We start from the raw sequence: 21,181 nt of genomic DNA on the forward strand, positions 1-21,181 counted from the left end.
AATACACCTTAACCTCACTACCGTGCTCTCCAAAGTCATAGCGTGTCTGGAATATGACATCATACCTTTTGGCAAGCATAAGAAGTACACAAATAATTGCCGAGTCGCTGACGATGACATGCAAAAGCACATTAAGACCCTGAGGAGGGTTGGGTGTCAACCAGTGAATGGTGACAGAACAGAAGGCACAACATGGCTCTGTGAATGTGTTGTGTGATTTCCCTTCACAGGTAAAGAGGTACTTTCCCTTAACAGGACCTGAGTGTGCATGCACAAGACACAATTTTATTGTTTTTTGTAGGAGAAATCACTCACCCCCAGTTTATATGCATTGTACAGCATATTACCTAGAGCATTCATCAACAATGGTTGTGCATATCTCCCATTAATTCACATCCAGCTGATTTTATTCTGATTTCAAAAAAGGCTTTAAGAAGTTTTAAGGTTTTTAGCTGGGATTTTATCTAGCTGTGGATTTCCTGATCTGCTTCTTTTAGCTTTGGATCACCAAATATACGCAGTATGTAAGTCATCAAAACATGCATTACACATCCTTCAATTCTAATAAACCACCACATCAACTGTACATTTTTAGGCAATTGAGTTATTTGTCTTTCTAAAACGGTGTTAGTATTTGGCAGTGTATGGGAATCATTTACATAATAAGTGGCTATAGTGAAAATGTGGCAATGCGCCCTCACTTGTGAGCCAACTGTGGCCAGCATTAGACACCAGAGTGATATTTTAGCATCTTAATTGGTTCCTCTACATTAACTGCCTATATTTGGTCATAGCGGCAACATTTCAATGCCTCGGTGTTTCACTGCCTGTGAGGTAAGTCACAAAACAGTACAACAACAGGGACCTCATTTCGAGTTAGATGATCATGGAACTTCCTCAGTTTCGGGAAGATTTGTTAAATCAGTGGGAGAATCACTGGTGGAATTTTATTCTGCACACTTTCCGTGTGATGGAGGCAATTCCAATGGAGAAATCTCCTCCTGATATACTACCTCCTTTAGAAGTCAGAGGTTTTTCCCAATAGCGTCCATGCATAAATGAGTCCTGTTGTGCCTGCCTCTCTTTGGGTGTTCATAAAGATGGCGATTGACAAATAGGAACAGTTTTTCTTTCAGTCTGCAACATATGTAAAATCTTTATCTTGGTGCAGCCCACATTCCAGCCCTTCACACTTATACAACATTTTTTTAAATTTTAATTTTACTTACCAGTTTTGTATGTGTCACCACTGAAAATTATAAGTAGTCTCTAAATGCTCTGAGGATCTATGTACAGAGACAGGACATTGTTGTTTAATGCAATATTGATACATGTGCATTTGAAGACTTTTCTACATCGAGGATGATTGTTACCTTTTTTGATGAGCGTCAGAAGTAAATTCTGTACACAAAGGGTTCCATGAAAAACAGCTGACTTCGTTAGATACAAGGTGGCATTTGAAGATATTTCTTATCATTGGATAGGATGGACATGTACGTAGCTTGAGATGTTGAGGTAAGGGGGCCGGCACTAGGCAAAAATAACAATTTTACATGAGCCATCTAATCTTGAAGGGCATGTTGGCTGGACTGTGAAGACAGTAGGAGGCCTTGCTGCTGTGTAGATGGGCCTCCACAGATTTATACCACTGGGACAGTATCACTGGCACGTCTTACATTAATTGGTGCATGCTTTTCACGATCCCTATGAGGAAGGTACATGATTTCTCATGCACAGTAGTGTCAATTTCATTGTCTAGTACTAGGCTCTCAGTTAAAACAGTTCCTAACTGGTTTGGTTTGGGCGGTGGTGAACCAGAGGGTGAGTGAGAGAGAGACGAGAAGAGTTCAGCCAGGAGTTTTAATGATTCCAGTCCCAATAGGTTCATATGCCAAATTCAGGTCTTTGCAACATTCAGTTTACTGGACCTTTCTCCTGCCAAGTGTGCACTTCCTGAAGGCACTGATATAGGGCTTTAACGAAATGTTCTTTATTTATTAGTCTACCATAAAACTTTGTATTGTCTGCAAGAGTATTCCATATCTCCCAATTGCCTACATTTACAACAAAAACAGAAAACGTATTGGCATGAGTATCTACTCTTTCGCAGGATGTATTGGTAAAATGTAAACTTTACATTTATTTGAGAAAAAAGAAATCCGCCTTTTCAGCTCCATTACATCAACGTTATGTTGTTTTTAGAACAAACGTTTTGTAACTTTGTGTTAGGAAATCAGTGGCCATGAGATGTTAGAATGCATTATCAGAGAAAGACTGTGTAGTTAAAGATTTGACAGATTTTTGATGCATAAAATAAAACGGTCGTACATTTTATTAAAAAACAAACAAGAAAGAGTAATTATTTTTGCAAATTGATGTGTATTTTTTGTCTGTCTATTTGCTGCTACTTTAAATATGTTTAGTATGCAATTGCCTTTGACATGCCTAGTAAATATTATGTTATTTTATGTATTAGCACACTTTACTGACGTTTCAAGGGTAAAAACTAAATGAATGAGAAGTAACAGGGATAACGTATCTCTCTTTATATATATATATATATATATATATATATATATATATTGAAGCTCCGTGGTTTTCCCAATCCAAGGAAAACTCAAGCACTCCGGGTACAGCAAAAAAAGTTTATTGACGCTTACAGCAGGCGAAAGATGACAGACGCGTTTCAAACACAAAGTCCTTCCTCAGTGTCAGTGAAAAGCTGCACGCGGCTCATTTTAGTACACGCCCTCACATGAAAGTGAGAGCGGACTTACTTTACAAACACAGATGCCTATTCTTTAACGCTTGGTGGAACGTGGCGGCCATAATGTAAATAGCACAAGATAAATGAGTGTAAATAACACAACATAAATGATTGAATTCATTGCATATTTCTGAAATGTTTCGACACTATGGACTGACAGCCACTGCCAGATGCAAATTAATGCGCAAAAGAAGAAATTCAATTTCGCCGTAGATCGGCATGTTTCTGGCTAAATCCCCAATCAAAATATAAACACCATAAATTAAACACCATAGATTAAACACCATAGATTAAGGACCCTTCGCGGCATCTCCTAAACCAGAGGTAGAATTCAATCTCGCCGTGTATCGGCAATACTCCGGCAACACAATACATATTGCGTCCCGGAAGAAATTATACATCTGACTAATTCATGCCTGACCATTATCAGAAATGTGGTAGAGAAATTATTTACATTTGACAGAATGTCAAAAATTTAACAATTGACAAAAATACATCATAAGTGGAAAACAAAATGCATAACATATTAGATCGGAATTGAACAAAAGAGAACTATTAAAACAATGAGATCATTGTTAGAGGAGGACCCTATATTCCTCGCAAGGAACTATACCAACAATATCTTAATCAAAAGAAAGGATTCAAAAATGAGGACATTTCATTCTTCATTGTACAGTTCTAGAATGGGGGGGGGAAAGAAATATGGAACCAATAAGATGATTTTGTAAGGTAATTCCTGAATTTTTCTAATAATACAGTAAGTGAGTGACTCGGAGAAATTAACTCATGTAGTTTCGAATGCCATGAGTTATCTTTATCATATTACATATGCTCTATTACTGTGTTATTAGGTACATACAGGAGATGTCTGTGAGACAATTTGCTAAATATTAGAGAATCAACGGCCTAAATGTACTGTGAGTTCTTCCCCAATATTAAGCCCAAGGGGACTTTTTGTTTGTAAGTCTATGATAAATCTGGACTCCAATCTGCGAACAATCAGGAGTCTATCTCCTCCTCTGGGATGCATGGGTACATGGTCAATGCCATAATAGTGCAACAGTTCCCTGTTGCTGCCATGTACTTTGGCAAAATGCCAGCCACAGGATATGCGGCGTCCTTGTTGGTTATCGCTCTTTGATGTTCCACATTGTTTATCGTGCTACCGATATATTGGAGTCCACACGGACAAACCAAACAGTACACTACGTACGGAGTTGAACAGGTGATAAATTTGTTAATTATCCTTGGTTTGCTTAAACCTGGGACATCGTACTTCAATGTCCTTCTGCTGTTGTCACAAGCTCGACATTTCCCACATGGATAGAATCCCCTCATATCTTTCAGGGTACCACTAGTTTTTGGTTGGCTTGGCATGAGATGACTCTGTACCAGATTGTCCCTGAGTGACTTGGATTTCCTAAATGTGAGGAGGGGTTTATCAGGAACATCATTCCCAATGACGGGATCTGTACGTAAAATGTGCCAACTTCTTGTGAGTATTTGTCTTAGCTTGTTAGCCTCAGCAGAGTAGGTTGTGACCATGCGGAATTTACCATTAACCTCTGAATGTTCCGCGATCTTGGTATTGTGGGCGAGAAGATGTTTTCTAGGGATTCTCAGTACCTTATTATAGGTGTTATTTAGCAACGTCTCATCATACCCTCTGTTCAAAAATCTGACAATACATCCCTTTGCTGCAGTGACAAAATCTGTTTCTAGAGAACAGTTTCGCCGTAATCTCAGGAGTTCTCCGTAGGGAATACTACGGATCAGACTGGGGGGGTGGCTGCTACCGGCATGCAAGATACTATTGCCGGCAGTCGGCTTTCTATATAATGCTGTTTCCAGCCTCCCCCGGTTAACAAATACCCTTAGGTCAAGGTAATGTACCTCAGTCTCACTTATGTCAGATCTGAACTTCAGGTGTAGCTGGTTCTGGTTGAGATCCCCAATAAATTCCTCTGCCTGTGTGGTGGAGCCCCTCCACACCAGGAAGAGGTTGTCGATATATCGACACCATACTACGATGTGCTTGGCCCATCGCTGATTTCGTCCCGCCAGGGCAACCTGCTCCTCCCACCAGCCTACGAAAAGATTCGCGTAGCTGGGGGCGAAGCAGGTTCCCATGGCAGTTCCTCTGGTTTGCATATATAAATCATTTTGGAAAAGGAAAATATTATTTCTTAAACAGAAATTCAAACATTCTATTAGCATTTTTCCATGTTCCAGGTACTTGGCCGGTCTTTTGTCAAGGAAATATCTTACTGCCTCTATACCTTGTTCATGCTGTATACTAGTATAGAGACTAGCAATATCCAGGGTTATTAGTATGTAATTTGGGTCCCAAGCAATCTGATCGATTTGTCCAATGAAGTCCTTAGTGTCTTTTACATATGATTTAAGATCAAATACAAAACCTTTGTTTTGACTTATACTGGGTGCTCCCTTGTGTCTGGACAAAGCTAAACCTCTCTGAAGAGCTGTAATGACAGCGAAACACGTGTCAGGGGTTGCTTTTATTCATTTCAGGTTGGCTTGGATGGTATTTTACCAATCCAAAGCTGTAATATTGTGCCTGGAGTGGTAAATGGCTTGAGTCATTCTACCGCTCGGCGTGGATAGCACTGTGCTAATCCTATGCTTAAAGACTTTGCTGTACAAATGGCTAAAGACTTTGTCCATTTCTATCTCGGCGTGGATAGCTCTGTGCTAATCCTATGCTTAAAAACTTTGGAAAGCAGACATTTGAGGTGAGCAAATTTAGAGTGTCGCTGGTGTTGAGGGTGCTCTATACTGGAGCTGCCTTCCACCTAAACTTGGGAACTACCCAGAGTTCTCTCCTTTTTTGTATATATATATATATATATATATATATATATATACACACACAGAGAACCTACCTCCAATCCCCTCGGACCGGCGAAGCAGGAGAAGGACCACAAAGTCAGGTAACAATTCTTTACTGCAGAATAGGTAAGGTGGTAAACATACAAACAAACAACGTATATATTCACTGGAAAAACCATAGGTTACAGAGACGTTATAGTTAGGAAATATAATTTAAAAAAAAAGTAGAAATTTACTGAAAAAAACAAAGGTTACAGGTAAGTTATAGTTAGGCTCACATTTCACTCATACATAATTCAGCAGTTGTAGTTACCGGAGCTAACCATAACTTACGCCTCCGCAATTCACTGCTTATGACCTCACATATGACATCACTCATGATATGGTCAGGTACATCACTGATGACATCTTAAATGACATCACTGATGACATCATACAGTGAGTGTGAGTGTTTTATAAATGTTTATGAGTATTAAACATTTATACAAAGTTACTAAAAAAGTTAAAATAGTATACTTTGTGTACTACTGAGTGATACTATTTCTAAAATATATTATGTGTGTGACTGTGTGTATCCATGTGTAAGTGGGTGTCTGAGTGCCCCTCACTCAGGTGAGGGGCCATGAGCGCCCCCTTCCTTTTTAATAAATAAATCCCTGAGGAGGTGGTGGTTCCCAGGGCTCTAAGAGCATCAAGAGGATGGCCCCGTCTGCCCACTCCTTTATTTATACAATACCCCAGGACCTGTACCCCGGGGGGGCTCTCCTCAAAACAAGCGTGGGCGCACACATGATTTTTTGCGTATTCCTCCCCCCCAAAATGCTTTTTTGCCCTGGCGGGATCTCTCAGCGATCCCTCAACCAGAGTTAAGGGGTTAGGGTATCCCTACGCTGTCCCCTTTTCTTAAAAAAAAAATGTTTTGACTCAGCTGAAGCCAAGTCCCAATATAGCTGCCAACACTTCCTGCTTGAAGTGTTGGCAGCCAATCAGATCTCAGCAGATCGGGAGGGTTTGCGAAGGATCCTCGTCCCTATATATACAAATTTGGATTTCCTTTAATATCTCCAAATCTACTGAACGGATTTACTCCAAATAACAAAAAAAGTTCTATCTGGATCAACAATTCACCAAATTCAAGGCACACACCAATACAATCAAAACTGAAATTCGTAATTCTTATTTAGACACAAGATGACGCTGGTATTCTTGTTCTTCTGTATGTTCTTTTATTTCTTTTTAGCCATATGCCAACGCGTTTCGTCGCAGTGGGAATGTAACCCTTACAACTTCCTCAGGGCTGCTAAGCTTCAGATGATTCAAAGGGGATCCTCCTCAGATCGAGTACGATTTTGGTGGACCAATCCAATCTATTCTCATTCAACTAAATCCAACCAGTTCGAAATGCGCCTGCATGCATTTCATTCTGGAACAGGGGGGTGAGCATTACAATATTAAGTTGGAGGACAGGCGAGCTGTTGAGTGCCCCTGAAAACAAGCTAGCGGGCAATTTGTTGATTCATTTTCCGCGCAGCTGCCAAACCGGGATGGGGTGCACCATCTCGACAAACAGCAGGAAGAGAGAGCCTGTGGTCGGAACTGCCTCTGACCCTTAAACAGTACAGTAAGCCCCATTTGATGACAAACCTACCCACTGGATCCGGACCTTACTAAAAGGAAATCATTTTTGAAGTGGTGTCATGCAGCACACCCACTCAGGGGAGATTTAGACTCGCTTTGGACTAAATGTTCCAAGATGCTTCATGGAAATGACACGTGATGAGTATGGCCCACTAGGGGGGCAGAGAATCAATGAAAGCAGCAAATATCATTTAAAAGTTAGTCTGTGCTGTTATTTGCGCTTGTAAGCTTAAGAAAAAGAGGACATTTCCTTGAAACGCATCAGCATGCATTTTATTCTGGAACAGGAGGTGAGCATTATCATATTAAGTTGGAGGACAGGTGAGTTGAAGGGTGCCCCCGAAAACAAGCTCTCGGGCAATTTGTTGAGATATATATATATATATATATATATATCTCCACGCTCCGCCTTCTGCCGGTTGCCCACGCCCTCGGTAGTGGGTGCTCGTACACGATGGCAGACTCGCGTACAATCTCCATGCTCCAACCAAATAACACCAGCACTCACAGGGGGTAAATTCTCTCACAGATTTATTGGCACAAATTAAAAAACAACAAATGTGTTTCAGCAGTACGCCTTCCTCAGTGTTGCCGGCCGCTGCGCACAAACCTCGTAATTTATTCGTCATTACTAGTGGCTGATTGAGGGTCAGGCAAGTATTCCACATTGCAGCGCAAGGCTTATTGGTCATATAGCTTATTGTTGCCATCAATCACAATATACAAAGCTTCAATTCATTCACAACATGAAATGACAATACTAAATACCTAGTGTTGCAACCACACAGTGTATCATGCACGAGCCTCTCTAGCATCAAATTTTCATAGAGTTACTTGTTATCAAATAGCACGTCATATTTCCAACAGGCTAAAAGATAGGCTTTGTTGCGCACTGCTTGCATAATTGTACCATGAGTGTGCCTTGCGCCTTTGGAACAACATTTTAAAATAAGTGACGCAGTGTATTGCGCGCTGACATGTCTGGTATCTGAATTACCATACAGTCACTGCATATCCAGCTTCGAGCCATGCTTCCACATTTGTTCCCTGAATGGGCAAGAAAATCTGTGTTGCACACTGCTCGCACAATTGTGCCCTGTATGGGCTCAGCGCTTAGATGATCACTGAATAAATCTCCTCACAGGTCTGTGTAATGTTCTGACATTGTGTAAAACCGCTCACTCCCTCCCTCAACCCTCATCTAATGCTAAATCCTAAAATGCTATACATATTTACAGGTGTACCCCCAGTTCCTCCCCCATCTTCAATCCTGTCGGTATTTTAGTATTCATGTCAAGGATGTAGCACGATTCTAATCGGCGCAGACGTTATCTCCTCCTCTGGGATCACAGGCCACATGGTCCAGACAAAAGTATTTCAATAGCTTACGGTTGCTTCTATGACGCAACTGAAAATGAATAGCAACCGGATAGCTGTTGTCATTATTCTGGATGGCTCTTTAATGTTCTAAGACACTAATCTTAGCTGGGTGTATAGTACTGCCCACGTACCTTAAGCCACAAGGGCAGACCAAAAAATATACTATGAAGGCTGTATTGCAGTTCATACATTTTGAAATATGTATTGGGTCTTTAAGACCTTCAATCGTACATGTGGTGACTTTGTTGCAATTCGCACAGGCCTTGCATTTACCACAAGGGAAAAAAACATGCAATACCTAGTATACCCCTCTGTGCTGATGGTAAATGACTTCTTACAAAATGGTCTTTGATATACTGTGTCTTACTAAAGGTTAGTGAAGGATGTGCCGGTAAGTCTCGGCCTATAATGACATCTGATTTCAGAATACTCCAGTTGGCTAGTAATATTTTTCTAACTTTGTTTGCTAAACTGGAGAAGTTTGTAATCAATCTGAAACTTTGTGTCATTACGGTTTCTGATTTTTGGGGAACATCCTTAAGAAGATCAGATCTATTTTTTTTTCAGTTCTTTTCCAAGCCTCATTAAGGATTCCCTATTTGTACTCTCTCACTTGAAATCTCTTGATGCTTTTAACAGCTTCCTGTTTGTAGTTGACTTCCCTGGTATTATTGCGTTTAATACGCAATAGTTCCCCACAGGAGATACTCTTTTTTAGATTCTCTGGGTGACTGCTCCTGGTGTGCAGCACCGAGTTTCCAGCTGTGGGCTTTCTAAATAGGGCTGTCCTTTTACTACCATCTGCCACAAAGACTCTCAGGTCTAAATAGGTGACTTCTATCGGACCAATATATATTCTCTATTGTAAAAAGGCTCCATAGGCTAGGCAGCGTAACACCTTCTGTACTGCACCCTAAATGTTACTCGGTATCAAATTCAATGTATATGCAACAACAAATCCCCATTTACACTTACCGGTTCTTGTAGGGAAGATGTCCTCATTGTTTATCAGGTTCTCGATCCAGTCCATCAGCATACTCATGTACTGCGGTGCTGTGAGCTTTGTTGGCTTCTTGTATTTGTGATCATCTTGCCACCTATACTCATACCTCAGTCCACCAGACATATTGGGGCAGCTTCTATCTGTGCAAAACTCAGACATCGTCCCATAGATAAGGTTTATTCTGTTAAAGAAGTCAACCACGTGCACTGCAATCCAGTCATTGATATTCTCGCCTGGTGGCAGCTGTACCACTGTCTTTAGGTCCAGCCCAGACTTGAGGGAGGCCTGTGCCTTTTTGTAGAGTTCAAAGCGCTGAGTCCCTGGCTCAAATTTCTTTCGAGGACGAAATGTTTTATCTTTGGCGAAGACTTGTGTCAAGCAAAGAGCCATACTGGTCCTGGACAGCCAGAACACTGCCAGATGGTCAAAAGAGACTCGGTCCAAGGAAGAAGAAACACCTCTGGCTGAGAAGATCAGTTTACACCCTAGAAGATAAATGGTAAGAGTGGGATAATGAATTAAGGGTAGATTCACATATTGATACATCAACGATGGACCAGTATTATGTACTTCTTTCTCAAAGCGCTGCCTGAATAAAGTCTTAGGACCTCGGTTGAATGAGTCAGTAATACTACAAAGTTGGTTAAATACTGGGTGAAGAATTACTGTACCATTACAAGTCTGCATCATTAGAATGATGGAATAACCACAGATATCATATATTGAGCACTAATTTCTGCGTTGGTTTAGTCAGTGAGGGCACCTTTACCATTTAGCCAAAAATTACAGCTGAATTCGGATTTGCAAGTAACTTGTAAGGATGGTCTTAAATTGTATTTTTACCCCAGGCTAATTTTTTGTCTCTTTGTGGCAATCATGTATTTTTTATATTGGCACGCAACAATAATCAACAAGAAAAACAGATTTCGTTGGTGTTTCTTTAAAAATTGACTTTATGACCTAGCGCACCATAAAAAGTTCCAAGAAATCTTGAATGGAACACTATATATTTTAAAAGTACTGGAATGGCTTTTCTGCATTCTGGTATCTACTGAAGCAGTAATTAAAGGTCAGAGGAGTGCAACATCCATGTATTTTGTCATTTACATTTTACATCACCCAGAAGCATCATGACCTGCAGTGTTATGGAAGGCATGGTTTTTTCCCGTTCAATATAATATTTAACTGCAGCCAACACAAAGCACCCTGCAAATCAGACTAGAAGTGGACTTCTCAGTAGGTGGCTAGAGGGATCTCTTCCTTACAGGCAAGTCAGGGAGAGTGAGTGAATGGCCAGTTTGCTGCTGAACCATGGTCAGCATGTGCAAATTGCTTCTGCACTCTTTGGAGAGGCACCGGTACTGTGTTCCCTGAGGCATACGATTTGTTTGCATTTTTTATAAATGCAGACATTGGTTTGATTGATGGTCCGTACTGAATTCTGAAGGCGTATGAGCGGTGAGTGAAAGCACGTGTCTAAAGTGAGAATGCTCAAAGTTATAGTCAGGAGCCACCAAATCCACACATTCACTGAATGATGTTGGAGACTGAGGAATGGAAAGGGCACATCTGGATTAATTGCAAGACACATGGTGGCCTAATTGCTGGATGGGCCAGAAAAAGGTCGAATTGGCCATTGATGTGTAGATTCCCTTTGGAAGCTCTTGTTCTTTGGCTATTTCTGCTTTTCATTCCCACATGGCTATAGTATTGAGCTGAATAAGCTCCAATTCTCGGGATACCTGGTAAAACAGTGAGTGTTGCCCTGCAGGTCTTCACAGTAGAATGGTGATACAAGTTAAGCTGGGATTCATTCTTTTAACCTGGGCTGTCTTAGTCTGGATTCCAAGCTAGGAGGTGTCCTAAGTCTCACAGCAGGGAGCATTTGAAGGCATATATACTAGTGATCTCAGAAAGAGAACTGGGGGTGAGGTAGTTCTAAGGAAGGCAAGAGACGTCATTAGGATTTACTGAAAGAATAAGGCTGCTTAACCTCAGAGTGAAGACACAATTAGGATCACAATTTGCATGAGGCCACTAGGGTTATGCTGAAGGCACAGTGAGTGATATTTGGGAACTCTGATAATATTATGAAGATGTCTGGAGCTATCCTCATTATAAATAATATTAAATGTATTAATTTTCCTATGAGGTTTCTTACTTGACTCCCCGTATGTATGAGGAACGACATATTAGAAGTTAAGAGTTCATAATATCGCCCCTCGATATACTTTAATGTTCCTCTGCACATTGTGTACATACACTCTGTTCCATGCAGTGGCGTAGCAAGGTCAGGTGGTACCCGGTGCAGAAAATTTCTAGTCACCCCCGCCCTTATTGAAATTATTAAAATAAGGAAAAAAAAGATAGTTACACATATTTTTGCCATTTTGTCACCCACCTCAGTGATGACACCAGGGGTGGCCCTCACCGACTGCACCCCCCCTTCCTACACCACTGGTTGGACTCCAAGTCGAGGAAATGCAAACCATAAGAAAATGAATAGGTGTAAACTGGCTCTATTTATCATGTGAAAAGCCCAAGCAGCTCCTTTTAACTGGATGATAAAGCTGCATCACATGTACTTCTACTAACACTACCACCACACACACAGCCTAAAACACAAAATAACTACTTCTTTTTTAAATAAACTAAGGCAGACCGCTCCCTTTTATTTAATCCAGTAAACAAAAGATGAAAAGTTTCCTGTAAGAAAAAGAAAGAGCCACAATTTTAGGTGTGAAATGGACAACAGAGCTTTCTTTTTGGCCACTAAAGAAATGATTTAATATTCAACATTGACGCATTTAAGTTAATGAATTGATTTCTCGCACTTTTCTGTCTCTGTGGGATAATCATGTAGGACCTTCTTCTATCTGTCAACCTTTGAAAATACCTTCACTGATGATTCTACAGATCATTTCACTACCTTAAGAATTGGGAGCAGGTGCATTTTGTGATCCCTAAAATATAGAAACATGTATATACACAACACTAAGGAATCATTTTGCTTCAGTAATCTGCATATCCATTTTGTTTCATCAGGAATACAGGGGCCAGCTTCATTGTTTACAATTTGTATTACATCAAGCACAAAATGCAGCTACCAGAGCAGAACAAGGGGTGCTCCTCATTCAGCCACTCATTCCAAAGGAAGAATATGTTCCAAATGTTTCCTTGAAGTAAATATCCACAAGATCATAAAGGTCAAGACAGTGATTCCCATCTCTAGGCAACTAGTCTAAAAGGCTCTAGGCTCAGCAGCATGGCCCACCATGAGAAGACAGCCCACATTAAGAAACATACCTTTGTAGAACCTGAAATAATGTTTAACCCACATCTTCCGCTAACCGGCAAAAAAGACAAGTAAAGTATACCAGGCCAAAACTACAAACAATATTAGCATATTGCTTTTAGTAATCCTCGAGAGCATTACAAAAGTCATACAAAAAAATATCAAGTGTGCAAATAAAAATAAATGCAAAGTCTAGAACCACATCAACCTTCTCGCTTAGCGTGTTAGACTCTTGGAAGTGGAAGGTGTGCCACAGCCTCAGGCCTCCCAAGCTGGAATGCTCTGGAGCGGGTTTGGCAGGCAAGACACAGCTAATTAGGAATTCAAAAGAGATTAAGGGCCAGATGCCCCAAGGATTTTTTCTTATTTGAAAAAATATAAGTTTTGCAACCACAAAAACTCTTTTACATATGCAATAACACTATTTTGAAAATCGTAAAAGGTTTTGCTGAGTTCAAAATGGGTTTAGAAATCATTACCAAATTGCAATTTGAAAGGGGAGCATTAGGGGCATTTCTTCCAAACTGCGGTTCGCTAACATATGTATCAATGGTTTGTGACGGGTTGCAAACTATTAATCAGTTACTGAATACTATGATGGGGTAGTAACTGATTTGCAAAGGGAAAGGGGTAAGAAGTGACCCCTTTCACCTTTGTGAGTTGGGCAACTAGCTTCAGGGTGAATAGCCAGTGGTCTAGTGGTCGGTACCTGATCTGACCGAAGTTTTCCAGTGCAGAAAAGTTTTTTTTTTTTTAAAGCAGCCCCTCGTCCTTTAAGGAAGTCAAGCTGCTTTGAAATCACAGCAGGTCACAAATTGTAACCTGCCCAATGAATATAAATTGGGCACTTCATTATGTGATGCCCGGCGATTTCATATTTGAGAACTAGCCCATTAGATCATAGGTTGGTTCGCAAAATAAAATATTAGTTACAAAAAGTCAGAGCACAATTTGTTACCGCATTTTGTGACCAGTATGTTAGCATATCTTTACCTAAATCCATAGGTTTTTCAGTAGAACACCTGAAGGTTGTAGTGGTGTGTGGCTGAAAAGGTCCCTCTAAAAAGAATTGTCATTTAACCACGGCCTTCATCAAAGTACCATCACAATTGACAGTCACTATAAGAGCACAAAGAAAAAGTATCATCTTCTTGCCAGAGCAATGTAGAAGCTTCCTTGGGAGATGCTCAAACTGCTCAGCTGAATCCAGTGACTCCTGGTGTCAGTCCCACAGGCACTAAATCTGCTCTGTAAATCACTGGAGATCGGAGGTCCCTCGAAGCATCTTAGATCTCCTTACGAAACGTACTGAGGTAACCACTTAATACCATACAATGCAGCATAACTATCTGGATACCGGCTCAATACATGTAAATTGTAACCTGGTTTTAGGAATTAATTTCCCAGGTGCAATTTGTCTCTCAGTTTCTCTCACATCAACTGCACAGGGAAATAACTAAGAATTAAAATATTGCGTGAATATATAAAGTGCAATCTTAATCAGTTATTAAAAATCTGCCTTGCATTTTGTCTACCAAACCAATATGTCTTGCTAATTACATTCAATATTAAACAATGCTGAAAGCATATTCAAATTGTGCATAATCTAATCTTGATGCAATTTCAGTTTAGTAGGTTTCTGCAGTTCTTTTGTGGTCAGATGTATGAAATTCTAATATCTCTGAATATTCTATTAGTACTACCAAAGAAATAGACAGCTACAGCTGTTGTCATTGTTCATACCCACCCCTTCAGACATTAGCCTTAGAAGTTGAACTGAAAGGGAAGTCAGTCTTTGGGCAGATACAGAGAAAAGGTCATGGATTTTGGCATAAAGACCACATAGTCGGCAAACTCTGACTTTAGGAACTTACTCCAATATCCTCCAAACTGAAGAACGGGGACATGTTTCAGGTGGAATAGTAGATAACCCCTTTAATTTGTGTTTGTGAATTTGGTGATAAATATAAGTGCTTCATTAGATGTGTATAGTGGTTATCTGCTAGCATAGCTAGCATTCATACATCTGTTCTGAACGGCTAGTCCGAATAATTCTTTTAAGGAGGGCTCATCTTTCTTTGCCAGTTAAAGAACATAATTCCTACAAAGTAAATTCATATTTCTGCAATATAGATTGTAAGTGCACACCGTAATTGTTATTACAATTCAACAGTCCTTCGGAAGGACTGAGCATTGAGCAAACACTGCTCTGCTTTAGCACAAGACATTACGTATGCCAAAAAATCACTTGATAGCAGATAAAGCCGTATTTGTAATTTACTGCAGTAGGTGGAGGTATGCAAGCTAAGAAGTTTACAGGCACACTGTTTTCCTAATAGGTCTAGCTTATTGTTCAATCGTTCTCACCATGCAAGACTCCAAACAGAATAATTGTATACTTTTTGATGGTCAGTGGTTGCTTCTCCAGTAACTCTGCCTCCGTAAATGAACATGTTTGAGGTCATTAGCGACTTCAAAATACAACTTGCACGTACACAAAAGTCGGTTGCCAGTTCAACTTCATGTTGATTACTATCCCAAGGTAATGGTATTCCTTGACATGTTTTATCTTTACATTGTTGCTGGACCAAACAAAACTACATTTCGACTTAGAGAAATAGTTTATTTTTGTCGTGGAGATGTTTATTGACAGAAAGGGGAGTTGGTTATCCTCGTATAATGTGCCTAAAAGCGTTTGAAACCTGATAAAAGTGGCTTCTATTAGGAGGAGATCTGCACAGGTGATGACTATGGGTATAGGGTAAGCGTGAAGTACATCTTCAAGTTCTTGCAGTGCTTAACCAATTGTTTGTGTAGAGGATACAATTATTAGAGAGAACTAAATACTCACCAATACTAGGTTACCCACATTTATTTAAGTAATTGGAAGACTAATTTCAAACAGTAAAAGTGAATCCAAAGCTGTGGGTATAACACATCCCTGACAGTTTAGAGTTGTTGGTATAAGCATAGTTAGGAAATCACTGAGCATGCCCATAGCACCTTCCCTGGCTAAGATTAAAAAATAAGAAATGATTGAATTGGAATAAAATCTATACTTCTTTTTTTGGGGGGGGGGGGGGGGGGGGGGGGAGGGAGTTTTATATAGCGCGAACTAGACCCGAAGATATCAGGTATCAGAGCGCTTTACATGAGCACCCATTTCGTTACAGATGGACACATTGAATTTTTGTTAGGCATGGGGAGTTTAAGTGATTTGCAGAGAATCACAGGATGTTGAGCGTCATTGCCAAGCCGCGAACCCGGTTCCCCAGCTTCGAGGTCGTCCGCTCTAGCCGTAGGGCTACATCCTCTCCCCACTTCATCTGTATTAAAAAGACAATTTATGTGCCTGGCTTTGAAAACTTTGTTCAGATCAGTGCCACTAAGTCTGCAGTTTCTCCATAAACCTGCAATGTCCCATTATAATGGACCAAGCACCGTTCTCGCATTACAAAGTGTGTGTTCTAGCTTCCCTTTTGCTTTGATGAGTTTATTATCAAGATTGTCAGTGTGATCAATGGTGGCCAGGTTGAAGAGAATGCCTTGCTCACTCACTACATAAGGGCATTGATCAGCCAACCTCTTTCCACCATCAATTGTGGAGTATACCAGGGGTGGTGGGGGGATAGGGTTTGGGGGGTGCATGGCATTTCTTACCGCTCTTGCTGTATCTGTTCAATTGGCATCACTAATTCAGATATCAAAATTGTGTGGATATGGGGCATGTGGCCTAATACATTTTGAATCCCCAGTTTTGAGCTAGCACAAGTTAGCTCAAGACCACCATTATTCACCACCATTATTTTTATTGGATACTTTGATTTTAAAGTGCTCTCTGCTAAGACCCCTGGTGCATCCAATGGTTCTATAATTTGAAAAAGTTCAGTACACTTAATCTAGCCAACCCAGGTAATGGTAGTAATTTTACTTCCCTTATGACCATGAGAAAGTAGAACCTGAGGGGTATGATTTTTTTTTTTTAATTTGTAAATTCCTCACTTGTCAGCAAATGTATTAGATTTCCTCTGGTTAGGATATAATGGCTATGATCATAAGTAGGTAACAAGTTGCCTTATGAATGAACCAAATATTTGGGGGCTAGTGGATTCAGTGTGTAATCTTTTGGTTTCCGTTTATACTCTGACCTGAGAAGTACACTATACCTTCGAGGTTCATTCCACTTTAGTTGTATTCGTTAATTGGGACAGGTGCCCAATAAACATTTTCAATTCAATTACATTTCTAATGGTTCTCCTTCCCATCCTTTGTCTGTCTTTGGTTTCAACCTTGGTACTTATGCTTGCAGCTGTATAATTTGATCTTCACCTGGTTGTTCTGACTCGCTGCTCAGCCGAGTGAGGCGCTGAAGCAGGCAGCAGGCAACCGCCGCGACCTCCCGGGCTCCGCCCACCGAGCTAGGCCACACCCCTTTTAGTATATCTAGGCGCGCCCTGGTGTCAGCGCTGCTTAGATAGAGCTCTTGAGGCGGAAAGCCGAGAGCGAGGAACGATCTTTTAAAAGTTGATTTTAAGAATTGTATAACGTGTTTGATACTTGTGTTTTTAACAAACTTGCACTTTGCTCACCTGGTTGTTCTGACTCGCTGCTCAGCCGAGTGAGGTGCTGAAGCAGGCAGCAGGCAACCGCCGCGACCTCCCGGGCTCCGCCCACCGAGCTAGGCCACGCCCCTTTTAGTATATCTAGGCGCGCCCTGGTGTCAGCGCTGCTTAGATAGAGCTCTTGAGGCGGAAAGCCGAGAGCGAGGAACGATCTTTTAAAAGTTGATTTTAAGAATTGTATAACGTGTTTGATACTTGTGTTTTTAACAAACTTGCACTTTGCTCACCTGGTTGTTCTGACTCGCTGCTCAGCCGAGTGAGGCGCTGAAGCAGGCAGCAGGCAACCGCCGCGACCTCCCGGGCTCCGCCCACCGAGCTAGGCCACGCCCCTTTTAGTATATCTAGGCGCGCCCTGGTGTCAGCGCTGCTTAGATAGAGCTCTTGAGGCGGAAAGCCGAGAGCGAGGAACGATCTTTTAAAAGTTGATTTTAAGAATTGTATAACGTGTTTGATACTTGTGTTTTTAACAAACTTGCACTTTGCTCACCTGGTTGTTCTGACTCGCTGCTCAGCCGAGTGAGGCGCTGAAGCAGGCAGCAGGCAACCGCCGCGACCTCCCGGGCTCCGCCCACCGAGCTAGGCCACGCCCTCCTTTTCCGATATTTAGGAATGTGCTGTTTCCGGAGGCGCAGCGGACGGGCGCAGCAGGCGCGCCGGCGGTGAGCCGAAGGCGCGCCAAAGGCAAGCCCGTCTGCGCCCGTCCGCGACCAGACGGGACCCGGGGCCATAAACCTTGGTTCCACGACTCCCCAGGGCAGGACATATAGCTCAGCAGCCCTACACAGCATAGGAAGAACCGCTGCTGTCCAGTGCACGCACACATACGCCCCCACAGAACTTCCCCTTAGTTGCCCAGACTGTAAACACTACTTTCGGAGCAATCCGTCGGCCGCAGCTCAGAAATACTGTATGTATGCACTAAATTGCCGATCACTGCCTAAGCACTGCGCACAAATGGCCATGCTGCTTGAGGAGCATAAACCAGACGTGCTCTTTTTAACGGAAACATGGCTCACGGCCCAATCGGAGCCCGATATTGTTACAGCCCTATCAGCTGGCTATCACATTCTCAGACTCGACAGACCGGGAGGGAGAGGGGGTGGCCTGGCCATTATCACAAAGGACCAGTACCACTGCCGTACTACAGCAGATACCATCCCTGGCTGTGAGAGTCTGGAATTCTGTATAGAGTTCAACGCAAATAACTCTTTCTCAGGTACTTTGATTTACCACCCCCCTGAGCCTGCAAAATCATTCCTTAGAGCACTCCCAGAGATTGTAGCAAAAAGAACGCTATTGACGTCGAATTATACGGTGTTGGGAGATCTCAACCTGCATTTTAACTCCCCGTCTGACCACTCTGCCAAGGAGCTAATAGACGACCTTGGAGCCCTTCAACTGGTCCAGTTGGTCACAGCCCCGACCCACGAAAAAGGGAACCTCCTAGATCCTATTTTTAGTAATAGTGTGGATCTAACGACGGACCAACCCATTCCCCTTCCATGGTCAGATCATTTCCTGGTTCCGTTCACCTGGTCTACCCATAAATTTCCCCAACTATCCCCCCAAATCACAATGAGAAGGAACTGGTCAAAACTCCCTGTGGAACCCTGGAGAAGGGAGTTAGTCTCCACCCGCCCGCCACCCTGCCCAGACCCTAATGTTGCATATGGAAACTATGTAAACTGGATCACAAACTCTTTAGACTCACTCCTGCCTCTTCGCAGATCATCCTCTAAGCGAGTGCGGAAATCAGCTCCCTGGTTTTCCGACTCGCTAAGAGAGTTAAAACGTCTCTGTAGGCAACGAGAGAGAGCCTGGCGGTTAGACTTCCTCCCGGAAAAAAAGGTATCGTACAGAGAGGCGATTAGAGGTTATAAAGAAGGGGTTAGGGCAGCCCAGGCACTCTACTATTCTGATAAAATCTTGGAGGCCAAATCTAAGCCCAAGGAAATTTTTAACATAATAAAGCAATGCACCAGTGCCGTCACTGCTCCACCTCTGACCAAGACCAAGGAGCAATGCAATGAATTGGCGGAATTTTTTCACAATAAGGTGTTAAGCATATATTCCACCTTTCCAGCCGCGGCCCCTAAGCAGGAGGTGCCTGACTTACTCTACCCGGAAAACCTCCCCCTCCCAGGCCAGACCACTCCTGAGCCAACTCTTGACCAATTCCCCCTCCTGGATCTCGACACTTTGGATAAAGTGGCACGCCAGGTTAAGTCAGGCTCCCCTCGCGACCCAGCCCCTCCAGAAATCCTGATGCAGGCAGGTGAAACTATCCTCCCTGTAGTCCTGGAACTGTTAAACTCGTCCCTATCCACATGTACAGTCCCTACTGCTTGGAAGCAAGCTTCTGTACGGGCGCTCTTGAAAAAACCCAACCTGGATGTTGAGGACTATTCCAACTACCGCCCCATCTCACTTCTCCCGTGGGCTGGCAAGGTGTTGGAGAAACACATAAATGCCCTCCTGGTCCAGTTCCTGGAGAATCATTCCCTACTGCATACTTCCCAAACAGGCTTCAGACCAAAACATGGGACTGAAACCGCCTTGCTAGCAGTCACAGAAGAATCTCGAAGGATACTGGATCAAGGAGGATCAGTGGCAGTGATCCTCCTTGATCTAAGTGCCGCCTTCGATACGGTCAGCCATGCCACTCTGCTGAACCGTCTCCATGACATCGGAATCTCGGGAGATGCACTAAGGTGGTTCAGTTCCTTTTTGGCTGATAGATCTTTTCAAATCTTCGATGGCAATACAACATCTTCCATCAGGCCTCTTAGCTGTGGAGTACCGCAGGGCTCATCACTGAGCCCTGTACTGTTCAATGTATACATGAAACCACTGGCTGGGGTAGTCGAACCGTACGGCATTAAAATCATATCGTACGCTGACGACACCCAGCTAGTGGTTTCATTGGCCCAAGAGAACAGCAGGCAATCCTTGGCCGGCCTGTTGAATTGCTTGGAAAATGTGAGGGAGTGGATGACCAACTCCTCCCTCAAACTGAACGGAGGAAAAACAGAACTCATGCTCCTAGGTCCAGTTTCACCAGTACCCTTTTCCTCCTTATGGCCCAGTGGCCTAGGTGTACCCCCTACCCCCAAGGACAGTGTTAAGAGCCTGGGAGTATGGTTAGACAACAAGCTCTCCTTCTCCACTCAGGCGACCAAGCTGTCTGCCACCTGTTTTGGCCTACTAAGAATACTGAGGAAGGTCCTCCCACTTTTGCCTCTAGATGCCAAGAAGGTGGCGATTCAAGGCCTCATCCAGTCCCGCTTGGACTCAAACAACGCACTATACTTGGGGGCCCCCGAGATGACCCTCCGGAAGCTGCAGGTGGTACAAAACTGCGCAGCACGTACCATACTCCAGATTCCGCGATCCCAGTCCGTCAGACAGGGATTGAAAAGCCTACACTGGCTGCCCGTGAAACAGAGAGTGGCATTCAAGGCTCTGTGCATCTTGCACCGTGCTTTTTGGAAGACCGGATCGGCAATTAATAACAGCCTTGTCACCCCCTACCACCCTAACAGGAACCTCCGGTCTACGGGTGCTTTTCTGGCAGTGGTACCCAGAGTGAAGAGAGCCAGGTCCGGGGGTAGGCTTTTCTCACTGAA

The 21,181-nt window shown here is 42.6% G+C and overlaps 1 protein-coding gene across 2 annotated transcripts in view; it reads right to left on the reverse strand.

The window, feature by feature from the left end:
* MOB3C (MOB kinase activator 3C) overlaps positions 1-21,181 on the reverse strand; it is a 232,399-nt gene that overhangs the window by 131,332 nt on the left and 79,886 nt on the right. For both annotated transcript variants that reach the window (XM_078671671.1, XM_078671670.1), the window contains exon 2: positions 9,611-10,123. In XM_078671671.1, the coding sequence (XP_078527797.1) occupies positions 9,611-10,028 (418 nt within the window). In that variant the 5' untranslated portion in view covers positions 10,029-10,123. The remainder of the gene's footprint in view (positions 1-9,610; positions 10,124-21,181) is intronic.

Source organism: Lissotriton helveticus, chromosome 1_2 (assembly GCF_964261635.1).
Source record: "Lissotriton helveticus chromosome 1_2, aLisHel1.1, whole genome shotgun sequence".
Classification (NCBI taxonomy): Eukaryota; Metazoa; Chordata; class Amphibia; order Caudata; family Salamandridae; genus Lissotriton; species Lissotriton helveticus.